General features: G+C 46.3%; 1 protein-coding gene across 1 annotated transcript in view; it reads left to right on the top strand.

Moving 5' to 3' along the window:
* Window positions 1–3,905: 3,905 nt before the first annotated feature.
* Fbxo10 (F-box protein 10) overlaps window positions 3,906–13,281 on the top strand; it is a 51,376-nt gene continuing 42,000 nt past the window's right edge. The window contains exon 1 of the mRNA XM_051157529.1: window positions 3,906–4,130. Coding sequence (XP_051013486.1) covers window positions 3,978–4,130 — 153 coding nt within the window. The 5' untranslated portion in view covers window positions 3,906–3,977. The remainder of the gene's footprint in view (window positions 4,131–13,281) is intronic.

Here is a 13,281-nt window from a genome sequence, read left to right as displayed (position 1 = left end):
TTGCCTCCAAACCTGAAGGCCAGATTTCAATTTCCAGGACCAAAATGGATGGAGAGAACTGACTGCTGGTAGTTGTCCTCTGACCCACCCCACCCCCAACACACTCACTCATACAAACAGGCGCAAAAGCAAAGGGAAACAAAGTTTCAAACACCATGCTCTTTCCTCTACCTCGCTTTGTTGCCCCTCCCAGGAGACTAAGTAGTTGTTATTTAGGTTCAGGATTAAGAATGTGGGGGGGGAGGGGAGGGAGGAGAGGGAGGAAGGCAATTGTCTACATTAGTCCAAGTTCAGGAGGACTCCTGGAATCGCTTTGTAGACCCGGCTGGCCTGGAGCTCACAGAGATCCACCTACCTCTGCCTCCCTAGTGCTGGGGTTAAAGGCGTGCGCCACCACACCCGGCCAGTGATAGGTTTTAAAAATCTTATTATATCTTATTTTGTTATATTTTTATCATCCCTTAGTGAAACACCTGTTTGCTTTTTTTTTTTTTTTAATGAGCGAGAAAAGGGAGTAGACCCAGATGAGAAGGGAGGGGAGGAGGAACTGGGAGGAGGAGAGGGAGGGGAAAACCATAGCCAGGCATATTGTATGAGAAAAGATAAAGGAGAGAGTGAGTGATGCTCAGCGGCGGTTTCTGGGCCCCTCCCATGCACATGCACGAAGAAATATGTACACACACATACTAGGAGAGGGAGAATTATACAACAGATGCACAGTGATATTTCTGTCTTTGAAACTGGATGTTCCATTGGCAGTGACTCTCCAAGCAGCCACTCAAAATGTATATTTTCAACTTCCGTAAAAATTCTGTTAAGAAACTGATACAGAGACAGCAATGCATAATGTAAATATTGTGGATTGTTGGAACACGGAGCTATGCATGCGGAAAGAACATTAGAATCGGAGTTCACAGGCCTGGGTAACAGCTTTAGCTTCTTAATATAAATTATGTGAGTCTGAATTTTTAGCTGCAAACATCAAAAATTTCGGCAGGGGTAAGGAAATACTTTATTTAAAAAGACTAAAGGAATTTTGGGATCACCAGGAGATCTAGAGAATCAGGCTGGGATGCAGGCAACTGCACCATCACTGTTTGTTGACCATTAGGTACCACCGCTTACTCAGGGATGCAAGCTCACAGCTTTCATGGTTCCTGGTGATGCTGTAGTCAAGTTTCAGATAATGTTCCAAAGATGTTATGTAGTACATAGGCCTCAGTTCTGTATGGGGAATTAGAACTACATGGGAAGACAGAGAAAATACCTAGTTTCAGCTTCCATAACAACAAGCTCATCAGCTCATCATCTCAACAAGCTCATCAGTGGTGAAGTCGCCCCCCCCCCCCATATAGAAAGAAAGTTGAGGGGCCAGGCATGGTTGCACACACCTTTAATCCCAGCACTAGGGAGGCAGAAGCAGGCGGATCTTTGTGAGTTGAGGCTAACCTGGTCTACAAAGTGAGTCCAGGAGAGCTAAGGCTACACATAGAAACCCTGTTTCAAAAAACAAACAAACAAACAAACAAAAAAAAAAAAGAAAAAGAAAAAGAAAGAAAGTTAAAATCCGCAGGCAGCCAAAAGGGATGTCAGGACTCTGCTGAGTTTAATCTTTCTACAAAGCAAAAGTGTTCATGGCTGAGGAGACTGTGTTCCCTTATTCATTTGTCGTAAATATGAATTATGTGCCAGGCTGCTAAGATAGCAAGCCACTTTAGTCAAATGAAGGAGAAAAGTCAACAGACATTTGAAAGCAGAAAAACATTTAACTAACGGTTGGGGGGAGGCCTATACCAGACAGGTGAGAGTAAGAAGAGGAAGACAACCAACTGCTGATGAATGCTGTTCCTGGACATTAGACAAACACACAGCCAGAGCACACATACACATAAATAAAAATAAATAAACCTTAAATAACACAGTTTTGACATTTACTTTATTTTTGGTTTTTCGAGACAGGGTTTCTCTTGTAGTCCTGACTGTCCTGGATTCCCTTTGTAGATCAGGCTGTCCTTGAACTCACAGAGATCCATCTGCCTCTGCTGCCTCCCAAGTGCTGAGATTAAAGAAGTAAAGGGGCTGGAGAGAGGGCTCAGAGGTTAAGAGCACTGACTGCTCTTCCAAAGGTCCTAAGTTCAATTCGCAGTAACCACATGGTAGCTTCTAACCATTTATAATGAGATCTGGTGCTCTCTTTTGACATCTCAGCAGAATACTGTATATTAAATAAATAAATAAATCTTTTTTTGAGACAGGGTTTTTCTGTGTGATAGTCCTGGTGATAGCACTTTGTAGATCATGCTGGCCTCACAACTCATGGTGATTCTCCTGCCTCTGCTGGGATTAAAGGCATGTGCCACCATGCCCAGCAAATAAATAAATCTTAAAAAAAAAAAAAAAAGTGAAAGCCCTCACGTTGCACATGATACCTTAAGCACTGATGATAAAGACAACACAATGCTTTGGTAGACAGCCCCTGCTGTTCTCCTTGGAAGTCCTCTTTTACAGAAATGCCAAATCAATAATGTTTGACAGCACAAATTCAGGAATTCATGATTTTAATAACTTATTGAAATCCATATACGGCCTGCTGGTTTTATACAATGGGACACTTTTCAAAGGATTACACATGTGACTGGCTTGCCATTCTCCAAAAGGAAGCCACACCCCCAAGTTCTTTGTAGTATGAGCTCATCCTGTTGTGTGCTTGAGTTGACGTGAACATGGGCTTTCCACTGCATCTGTGGGCTTGATGGACAACTGACTGGTCTTTAAACTGCTGTCTTTCCCTAGGTGTTTTGTTAGGGGCTTAAACAAATGAATATCCAGGACCACTACGGGGCTCCAGTCTCTTTACTTGTCTTTTTACCACAGGTAGCAGTGACAAACGCCCGCAGTCTCCACCCCTTCAACGGCTTCCATGTCCATAAAGGAAAACTTTCATCATGGCTTATGAAATACTGTTGGCCTCTAATACTCTTTGATCTAAGACCTCGGGGTGGAGTGGGCTGCGGGGAGGGGTACAGGGCTGGAGGGACCACTGAGAAGTTAGGACGGTTATTCTTCTTGCAAAGGGTCTGCTTGGCGGCTCAGAACTGTCTCTATGTAAGTTCCAGGGAATCCAGCTTCCTCTTCTGGCTTCCAGGGGCTCCTGTATGCATGGGGTGCACATAGATCAGGTGCACACACACACGCACACATAAGAATAAGAACATTCTTTAAAAAAGAAAATACGACACTTTTCACTTCTCCAAGGGGCAGTCTTGCCTCCCTTGGCGCATGAACTTTCTCACTCTGGCTTTCTCTGCCATCTTTCGTATAGCTACTTTCATGAGTTTTAAACCAAAGAGCTCTTTTCACGCACTTTGTGTGTGTATGTATACTTTGTTTTGTTTTGTTTTGTTTTTCGAGACAGGGTTTCTTTGTGTAGCCTTGGCTGTCCTGGACTCGCTTTGTAGACCAGGATAGCCTCGAACTCACAGAGATCAGCCGGCCTCTGCCTCCCAAGTGCCGGGGATTAAAGGCGTGCGCCACCACGCCCAGCCCGCTTCACATAATTTTAAATACATATGGACTTAACTAGCTTTTCGTGTTTACCCTCTCAGAACAGGAGCCATCACTGCTTTCATGGGCTGGTAACTAGCAGTTGGCGCAACAGCTATTACACTTTATTTACATACGTCATGCTTTGTTAGGCCGAGGGCTTTCCACACTACCTATCCATGGCCCCAGGGTCCTTCCTGACTTCTAGCCAGGGTCAGTTTGTTCGCAGGGTTCACTCAGCTCCTCTGTGCTCATGCGCCCGGAGCCCAGGGTGCTGTTGGTCTATAGTGGTGCTGGGAAGCATCCGCGCAGACACCCACGCCCCTCCCTCGGGGAGCCTCCCGCAGTGGCCGCCCACGTTTGCTACTCCTTCAAGAGGCCACGCTCGCCCTCGGAGGAGCCCCGCTCGCTCCGCCTTCCCTAGTCTCACGGCCATGCGCTGGCAGGCCAGCCCCATCCCGCCTCACGTGACAGCGATCGGGGGCGGGGTTCGCGTTGAAGTCCCCCTGGCAGCTCGCCGCAGTCCTTGGGCAGCCCTGCGGCTTCCAGGGCGTCGCGGCCGCGGCCCCGCAGCGCCGCTCCCTGAGGTAAGAGGCGCGGGTTCCTCTCGGGAGCCCGCCGATGCTCCAGCTACCGGCCGCCAGGTCTCGCCGTAGGCCCAGCGGGTGGCTGGCGTGCGGGGACCCGGCCTGGGGCAGTGTGGGACGTGGGGGCCTCGGCCGCCGGAGCTCCGGGAGAGCCGTGCCTCGATTTACTCCTACCCCCACCTCGGGGACCACCCGAGGTCGCCTCCAGCCTCAGGGCTTTTCAGTTGTGTGAAAGAATTAATTCGATTTCGCGGTTTGCGAGCCTTCACCTGGGATGCAGGAGCAAGTGGCAGTGTACAGTCGAGCACCCTATGGGTCTGGTTTTCGCAAGCCGCGGGGACTCGGTTTCTAAAATCTTTGAAGGAGGAGGGATAACCCCTGCCCGGCCTCCCTCCTTCCCCGCCCCCCCGCCCCGTGCACCGAAGAACTGATGGCAAAGCCGTTTGGAGAGCCAGAACTCCGGAGTTGGTTTTTAGTTCCACTACCCTTTAGCCAAGCAACCTTGAGCCACGTCGGTGGTGCTTCTGTTAAAAGGAGAGATGAATAAATACTTCGGCCGGAGACTGCTGTATGAAGTGTTGAGCATGGTGCAAGCCAGAGGGGTCCTTAGAGAGTGCTCTCATATGGACATTATTAAAAAGGCAAGCTAGGGAGGACTCCAAGAGAGACACCGTCCACTGTGCATATGATCCTGAAAACAGTGCCGTTTTGGCTGTAGAAACCTCTCCTTTCCCGGCCCCCCTTTGCCTTCTGTTTCATATTGGCATATGAACCTGTTGTTCCTACGGAGTGAGTCAGGCAGGATGGGAACGCTAATTTACTTGAGCAGCTGGGTATCAGATTCCCTCTGAGGGGGAAAGAAAAGTGCCAGGCATGTGCTACCACCACCAAAAAAAAAAAAAAAAAAAAAAAAAAAAAAAAAAAAAAGCACAGTAGGGTGATTGACCTGTCGTCTGGAAGCCGACTGGGAACCCATGTAATCCAGTTGTCTCCCGCACTGGACCAAGTATGAGGCCAGGACTTTGATTTTGCTAAGACTTCAACACCGTTGGCCCTAGTAGCAGAAAGAATGCTTGAGCTTTCCTATGTTGTAAGGCAACTGTTGGTTTATTCTGGCGGCATGTTTGTCCCTCTACAGGGAGCTGTGAGCCAGGCAATGGTGTCTTCCCCAGTGGAGCTGTTTCCTTAGCTAGCTATGTTAGTTTGAGGTTATATAAAAGTCTGTTTTGTACACATGTGCGTGTGTGCGTGTGTATGTCTGTGTGTCCCCCTGTTGATTCGTAGTATGTTTTATGATAACAGTACGTTCCAGCTCCCAGGGCTTGCCTCTTAGCAGCTGGCCCCAGGGGACCAGCACACAAGAGAAGCCTGAACTGTTTCCTGATCCCTATCAGGCCTCCAGCCCTGGTGGAACCTTGGTGAGATTTAGAGCCAGAGAAAAATAGCACTTTGTTGGAGCTTTTAGGAGAGGATTTCCTCTGGCCTGGAATGCTTGGATTTCTTTGTCTCCGTGGTTTCTGGCCTCTTGTTGTGTTTAGATATCTAAAGAGAGCAGCCCTCACCATGGAGCCTTCGTTTTGGTTTCCATGGTTATCGGGGGAATTACATTTTCATGATAGCACCAGTAGCTGTGTGGCCAACCACCAGTCAAGCACCCACCAAATCCTGCTTTCTGGTTGGTTTTGTTTTTCCGTTGCAGTGCAGACATAGTCTCCCTTTTTCTTTTTCTTTTTTTTCCCCCTCCTTTCCTTCAACAAGTGACAGTGTGAAGAGGGATGGAATAAGAACAGATAAAATAGAGATAGGCCCTGGCCTGAGAGATTATAGAACCCTTTTTGGTTCAACCCATTGATGGTGGTGGTGGTGATGATGATGATGACGACGACGACGACGACGACGGTGTGCTGTGGCACAAAACTGAGGACATTGCCAGGTGTGAGGGGCAGGAGGGTGGACCTCTGGGAAGCGGCAAATGAACCAGCAAGAGCTGTCAGAGGCAGAGGGACATCAAAAAAAGCCTCACCTGCTTTTCAAAGAGATGCGAAAGGAACATGTTTAATGGGCCTCAGTCACAGGAATACTAGGCAGCGCAGTGGCAGTTGTTCTTGAGTTTGCCTTAATGGATGACCTCCTGAGTCACCTATCATGGGCTGCCTATGAGCGAGCTGCTGCTTTTCCTGTGAGCTTGGTGATTTGTTCTCCTGCTTACCTGACATAATGGGGTTGTTAACATCAAGGGAGACTAGAGAAACACCTGTTTACGATGCGTCTGTTTCAGCTGAGCTGTTTAACCCGTGTGCATAATTGGTGCAAGTTGGGCACTGATGCAGTCGCCTGTTGCTTTATTTTTTTCAAGCAGCCTCCCCAAGTAGCTCAGAGCCTTCTTCTGTAAGAACTGTAAGCTTGCCAGGTGGTAGTGGCGCACGCCTTTAATCCCAGCACTCGGGAGGCAGAGGCAGGTGGATCGCTGTGAGTTTGAGGCCACCCTGGTCTACAGAGTAAGTCCAGGACAGTCAAGGCTACACAGAGAAACCCTGTCTCAAAAAACAAAACAGGACAGCCAAGGCTACACAGAGAAACCCTGTCTCGAAAAACCAAAAAAACAAAAAACAAACAAACAAACAAACAAAAAAAACAAAAAACAAAAAACCAAAACAAAACAAAAGACCTGTAAACTCTATGGAGGCTCTTATAATCCAAAGGAGTCTTTCCTGTCACTCTCAGAGGAGAGGGACAGTGAGTGCTGCATCAGATTCTTATCTCTGACAGCTCTGTGATGCCCCTGCACAGTCCAGGGATGTGTAGTAATTGCTGCCCAGTGCGCTTTGGGGCCAGGATCCCTGCCAGCAAGATCCTCTGCTTGCACTCCTGGGATAGAGCTTTTTTTAGTTCACACTCATGTGCTTAGCTCTGTGTTCCCAGAGCACCACTTGCTGGGCCTTGCATTGAGCGTGCTGCTAGCCTGGCTTCTTCTAGCCTTCCGGGCCACCACAGGTCACCAAGATTCACCTCTTTTCAAGCCTTTCATCTACATTTTAAGGGCTCTATCTTCTTCTTTTCCCTAAGCTTAACCCAAGTGCCGTTGGCCAGCTGATTCTGCTTTGTCATCAGGGTTTTACCTAAGCAAAGGTTCTCAGTGATGGAGATTTTCAATAAGATGCCAATTTAGGACTTTGGGTATGCTCTAAAAGCCTTGTTTTTCCAAGTGTAAGAGGGGTCTTTGTGAGATTCCTGGCAAAGCATGCATCTGTTCCCAAGAACTACAGTCCTAAAAGGTTAGACAACTGCAGACACCCCCTGCTTAATCTGGGGGTGGTACATGTTTGTAATCCCAACAGTCTGTAGGATCAAGAGTTTGGGTCCACCTAGGCTATATGAGACCATATTTAAAGAAAAATGAAAAAGAAAATATGCTTTACTGAAAGTGAAAATGTATTTGGTATATGTGCTATTAAGAATTTGGGAAGAGCAGGGCGTTGGTGGTGCACACCTTTAATCCCAGCACTTGGGAGGCAGTGGCAGGTGGATCACCGTGAGTTCAAGGCCAGCCTGGTCTACAAAGCGACTCCAGAACAGCAAAGGCTACACAGAGAAACTCTGTCTCAAAAAAGCAAAAAAAAAAAAAAAAAAATTTTTTTTTTTTTTTTTTTTTTTTTTTGGGTGGAAGCAAAGTTTTAAATGAAAACCAGAGGGTTGTGGCCAGGCAGCCTCAGCTTTTGAAAGCCTGAGGCAGGAGAGTTGCTTGGGCCTATGAGTTTGAGTCAGTGTGGCAAGATCTCAACTCAAAAACAAACAAAAGGTTGTTACAAGTTTTTTTGTTTTTGTCTTTTTTTAATGACAGTTTTTCTGTGCTTTCATTTTTTTCTAAGAATCGGTATATTTATTTCATTATCTTTTTGAATGTTTTTTACTCTGAAGATAATACATACAGATGGGGCCACAGATGTATAGTTCAGTAAATAGTTGTGAGGGACATAGCAATGTAAACACTGTAACCTCAAGAAATGGAGGACTGGAGAGATGGCTCAGAGGTTAAGAGCACTGACTGCTCTTCCAGAGGTGCTGAGTTCAATTCCCAGCGACCACATGGTGGCTCACAACCATCAGTACTGTGATCTGATGTCCTCTTCTGGCCTGCAGGTGTACATGAAGGCAGAATATTCTATACATACATAATAAATAAAGAAATCTTATATATATTGTGGCTTTAACTTGTTTCTTTGGTTATTGCTGATACTGAGCACTTTTCATGGTGAATGGGATGGCCTCTTTGGGAAATACTTAAGTCATCAGCCTTGCTTTTTAATGTGGTTCCGGGTTGGCAGGGTTGGCAGGCACTTTATCCATAGATCATCCAGCTGGTCCTGCAGGTACTTTAAGTTAAACACACGTTATACTCAACACTGTGATCTGGATATAAATGAAAACATATAGTGTTTGTCTTTCTAGGTCTGGGTTGCCTCACTTAGTATCATTTTTTTCAGGCTTCTCTATTTACTTTCATTTTATATAGGTACCATGTTTTCATTATTGATGGACATCTAAGCTGTTTCTATGTCCTTTCTAATGTCAACAGGGTAGCAGTGAACACAGATGAGCAGTTATCTCTAGTAGGGTGTAGAGTCAGAGTGGTAGGTATATTTCTAGCTCTTTGAAGAACCTCCACAGTGGTTTTCATAGTGGCTGCACCATTTTGTTTTCCCAACAACAGTGATGGAAGGCTTCTCTCTTCACACATCCTTGTCAACATTTGATTTCTTACTGTTAGCCATTCTGACTGGGATAAATGAAATTTCAAAGTAGTTTTAATTTGCATTTTCTTGATGGCTAATGCAAATGTTGACTACCTCAAAGAGAGAGAGAGAGAGAGTGTGTGTGTGTGTATCTTAGACATTTGTATTTAAGGTTTATTTTTTTAAACTGGGTGTGATAATTTAAATATGTTCCCCGTAGTCTCAGGCATTTGAACGCTTGGTCTCCAGTTGGTGACACTGTTTGGGGAGGTTTAGGGGTCTGGCTTTGTCGGAGGAAGTATGTCGCTGGAAGTGGACTTTGAGAATTTAAGAACTCATGTTCTCTGCTTCCTGCATGTGGTTTAAGATCAGGATGTGAGCTCTCCACTTGCTGTTCCAGCTATTACTCTACCACTGTGGACTTGCACCCTGTGGAGCTGTAAGCTCAAACAAACTCTCTTTGGTTGCCTTGGTCATGGTGTTTTACTACAGCAATAGAAATGCAGTTGATAGTCTGGATTTCACTGTGTATCTCACACTGTGTAGACCAAGCTGGTTTTGAACTAACAGAAATCCACCTGCATTTACCTTTCAAGTGCTCAGATTAAAGACACATGCTACCATGCCTGGTACTCATCCTCGTCTTCTCCTCCCTCCTTCTCCTCCTCCTCCTCCATTACAGTGGTGTGTATGTATGTGTGTGTGTGTGTACATGTGTACACGGGTACATGTGTGGAGGTCAGAAGACAGTTTTCAGGAGAGGGTTCTCTTCTTCCAATGATGGGTTTCAATGATGGAATTCAAGTTGTCAGATGTAATGGCAACTGCCCTTGCCTTCTAAGCCACCTTGCTGGCCTTTGTATTTCTTCTTTTGAGAAGTCTTTATTCAGTTCCATTAGCCAGTTTTTAAGTTGAGTAGTTTGTTTTCTTGGCGTTTAGTTTTTCTAGAGACCTATTCTCTGTCAGATGTATATGGCAGAGATCTCCCCCACATTCTGCAGGCTGCTCCGTCAGTTGATTAGTAGTTTGAGGTCCTGTGTGTTGGTTGTCAGCTACTGGGGCCCCATTTAGACAATCTTTATCTAAGTATATCCTGAAGTGTACCCCTACTCTCCTTGTGAATTTTCAGGGTTCAGGTCTAACATGGAGATTTTGATCCATTTGGAAGTTTGTGCAGGGTTACAGATAAGGACCAACTTTCCCCACAAGACTCGGAACGTCTCAGAAGAGGGAACAGAAAGATTGTACGAGCCAGAGTTCGGGGAGACCAAGGTGAAATACTGTCTTCTGGATAAGATAGGACATGTGTACACATGAGCCCACAACAGCTGGGTTATCTACACGGAGTCAAGCAATCGATATTCTGGTATGGAGTGTGGAGAGGCTCACAGCCTGCACTGTTAGCTGAGGAGCTATTGATAGTTGATGGCTTCTGTGAGTCCTTATAAAAGAAAGCATCTAGTTGAGAGCTTAGGGTTTCAGGGTCCATCCATGACCATTGTGGCGGGGGTATAGTGGCAGGCAGGTGTGATGCTGCAGAGGGAGCTGGGAGCTCACGACTGGTCTGCAAGTTGCAGCCCAAGAGCTGCAGAGGCAGAGAGGAAAAGACACGCTGGGCCTGGCTGGCTTTTGAAACCTTAAGCTTGGCCGGGCATGGTGGCGCACGTCTTTAACCCCAGCACTCAGGAGGCAGAGGCAGGTGGATTGCTATGAGTTTGAGGCCAGCCTGGTCTACAAAGTGAGTCTAGGACAGCCAAGGCTATACAGAGAAACCCTGTCTTGAAAAACCAAAAAAAGAAAAAGAAAAAGAAACTTAGGGCCAAGGGGTTGAATACCTGCTGTCAGTGCTGTTCTAATCATCCTGTTCTGAATAAAATAATGTATTCCCTTGTCAGGAACTAGAAACCTGCTTCCCCCAGTTGCAATAAAGATTGCTGGAGCGGGAGAAATGGCTCAGCATCAAGAGTGGTCCCTGCTTTTTCTCAGCACCTGGAAACTCCTGCTCCAGGCGACCCAACACCCTCTTTTGGCATCTTCAGGCACTTTCACTCAAGTGCACACATACTTACAAACAGGCACATAATTAAAATAAAATTCTAAAAAAAAGAAAAGTCCTTGGCCACCATTGCTAGTGAGCAGCTAATCACAGGCCAAGGAAGTGGGCAGTCAGCTCTATTCTTTCTGCGCTTCAGACTTTTCTTTTCCCCCTTCATAAGTTGCTAAGAAAAGTGGCTTAAAATGTGGTGGTAAAGAGGAAGTGGAAGGAATTTGATTTAGGAAGACATCACAGGAAAGGAAATCTACCATTTGCTGTGTGTTTGCTGTGTGTCAGGATCAGTGTTAACCACTTCCTGGGCATCTCTCGCCTGCCGAACAAGTCCCTGAGGTAGCATGACTTCCATGTTTATAGATGAGGAGGGGCATCAGAGGCCAGTCTGACGCCATTGAATGTTTAATATCACCAGTGAAGTAACAATCACTTGGTGTGGAAATTGCTTCAAGCTGAGTGTGATTAAAGAGAAGTGGGCCGGAGCGGTCTGTGTCAGAAGGTGACAAAAAAGACGCTATCTGATTGATAATGCTTAGGTGGTTGCAGTCTGCTCGCCAGGTAAGGTGCCCCGGAATTTTGTAGATTTTGGCTTCAAGTCCTAAGTCTTTAGACTAGGCTTCCTAGCAGAATGCAGTCAACCCAAATTAGACGTTTAATGGTGCTCCATAATAATTGCAGGACCCAGCCAGGCGTGGTGGCGCACACTTTAATCCCAGCACTTGGGAGGCAGAGGCAGGCAAATCGCTGTGAGTTCGAGGCCAGCCTGGACTACAAAGCAAGTCCAGGACAGTCAGGGCTACACAGAGAAACCCTGACTCGGAAGAATAAAAAATTTGCAGGACCAACATCATTAGTCTCATGGCCAGTGAGTGTATGAATACATCTGTGATGGCCAGGCAGGGGTCCTGTGCCATCACCAGCTGTGAAATGCAACATTGTAAGGAGGGACCTGGGTGGCGAATGGTTGGTTGTACTACAGGGACTTGGTATTTAGCCTAGACTAGAAATCCATCTTTAGATATATTACTGCCAGATACTGGTGAGTGCTCACTGAGATGCCCGAAGCTCTTGAGTAAAGTACGCACTCAAAACACCCTCCTGTTGGGTATGATTACTGATGCCATTAATCCCAGCACCCAGGAGGCAGAAGCAGACAGATCTCTTGAATTACAGGCCTGCCTGGTCTATACTTTCCAGGGCTATACAGTAAGAATCTGCATCAAAAACCAAAACAACCGGGCTGTCGTGGCACATGCCTTTAATCCCAGCACTTGGGAGGCAGAGACAGGAGGATCACTGTGAGTTTGAGGCCAGCCTGGTCTACAAAGTCAGTCCAGGACAGCCAAGGTACACAGAGAAACCCTGTGACGAAAAACCAAAAACCAAACCAAACCAAACAAACAAACAAAAAACCAAGAACAAAAACAAAAAAACCAAACCAAACCAAAATACTCCCTTCCTTACCCTTTCAGGTTTGTGAGAATCAGGAATATGGGCCAGTTCAAAGGGTTCCCTGATGCGTGTCCCCTGTCAGTGAACAGGCCTCGGGCTGACGAGGGAGGGCCTCTGTGGCCTGAACTGCCCAGGGCGCCTGACTTTGATCAAGCACACGGTGCTCTGAACTGTAGCACTGAGTTATCTGATTTCATAGCTGACAATACTGCCTCTCAGGCTACAGGGAACTGAGCTTTGAGGAAATGATGCAATGCCCAGCCAGGACATTGGCCACTTCAGAGTCAAAAAAACGATTTTTCTCATTTCCGATGTGTATGGATGTGTGTGGGTACAGGCCTGGGTACAGGCTTTTTGTGGCTCATGCTTCACTCTTATTACTTTAGAATGGATTCGAACTGAACCCCACAAAAGCAGAGATATCTCCTTTGATTTGAGTTTTAAAATCATTGCCGTCGCCCAATTGCTCTGCCGTACAGTTTGTTCTTATTCTACTGGTGCTTTGTGTGCCTCGCCGTGTGGGTGGGAAACCTTGTTTTCCCTCTGTGTGGATACTAAAAAAGCTTTGAGCTGCCCTAGATCCTTTGTTCTTATTGATTTTTAAAAACTAAATCTAATCTCCCACCACTTTGAAGCTAAGATGCCCTCCTGTCAGTAGGAAGCAATTGGGTTTTGTTGTTAAGACACTGGGTCTTGCTCTACGGCTCAGATTGGCCTCAGACTCACCATCCTCCTGTTTGCCGCCACCCAGCTGCTGGCCTTACAGGTATGTGGCCATAATGGCCTATTATCTGGTCGTAGACCATAAAAGCAGAGTTCAGTCACCTGAACTCATGCTTAGCCATAAAGGGGAGGCAGAACCGGAGCTGAAATGTGAAATCCATTGTGACCTTCCTTTTAAAAATTAATTAATTAA

Source organism: Acomys russatus, chromosome 2 (assembly GCF_903995435.1).
Source record: "Acomys russatus chromosome 2, mAcoRus1.1, whole genome shotgun sequence".
Taxonomy (NCBI): domain Eukaryota; kingdom Metazoa; phylum Chordata; class Mammalia; order Rodentia; family Muridae; genus Acomys; species Acomys russatus.
This window is presented reverse-complemented; position numbering and strand designations above follow the sequence as displayed.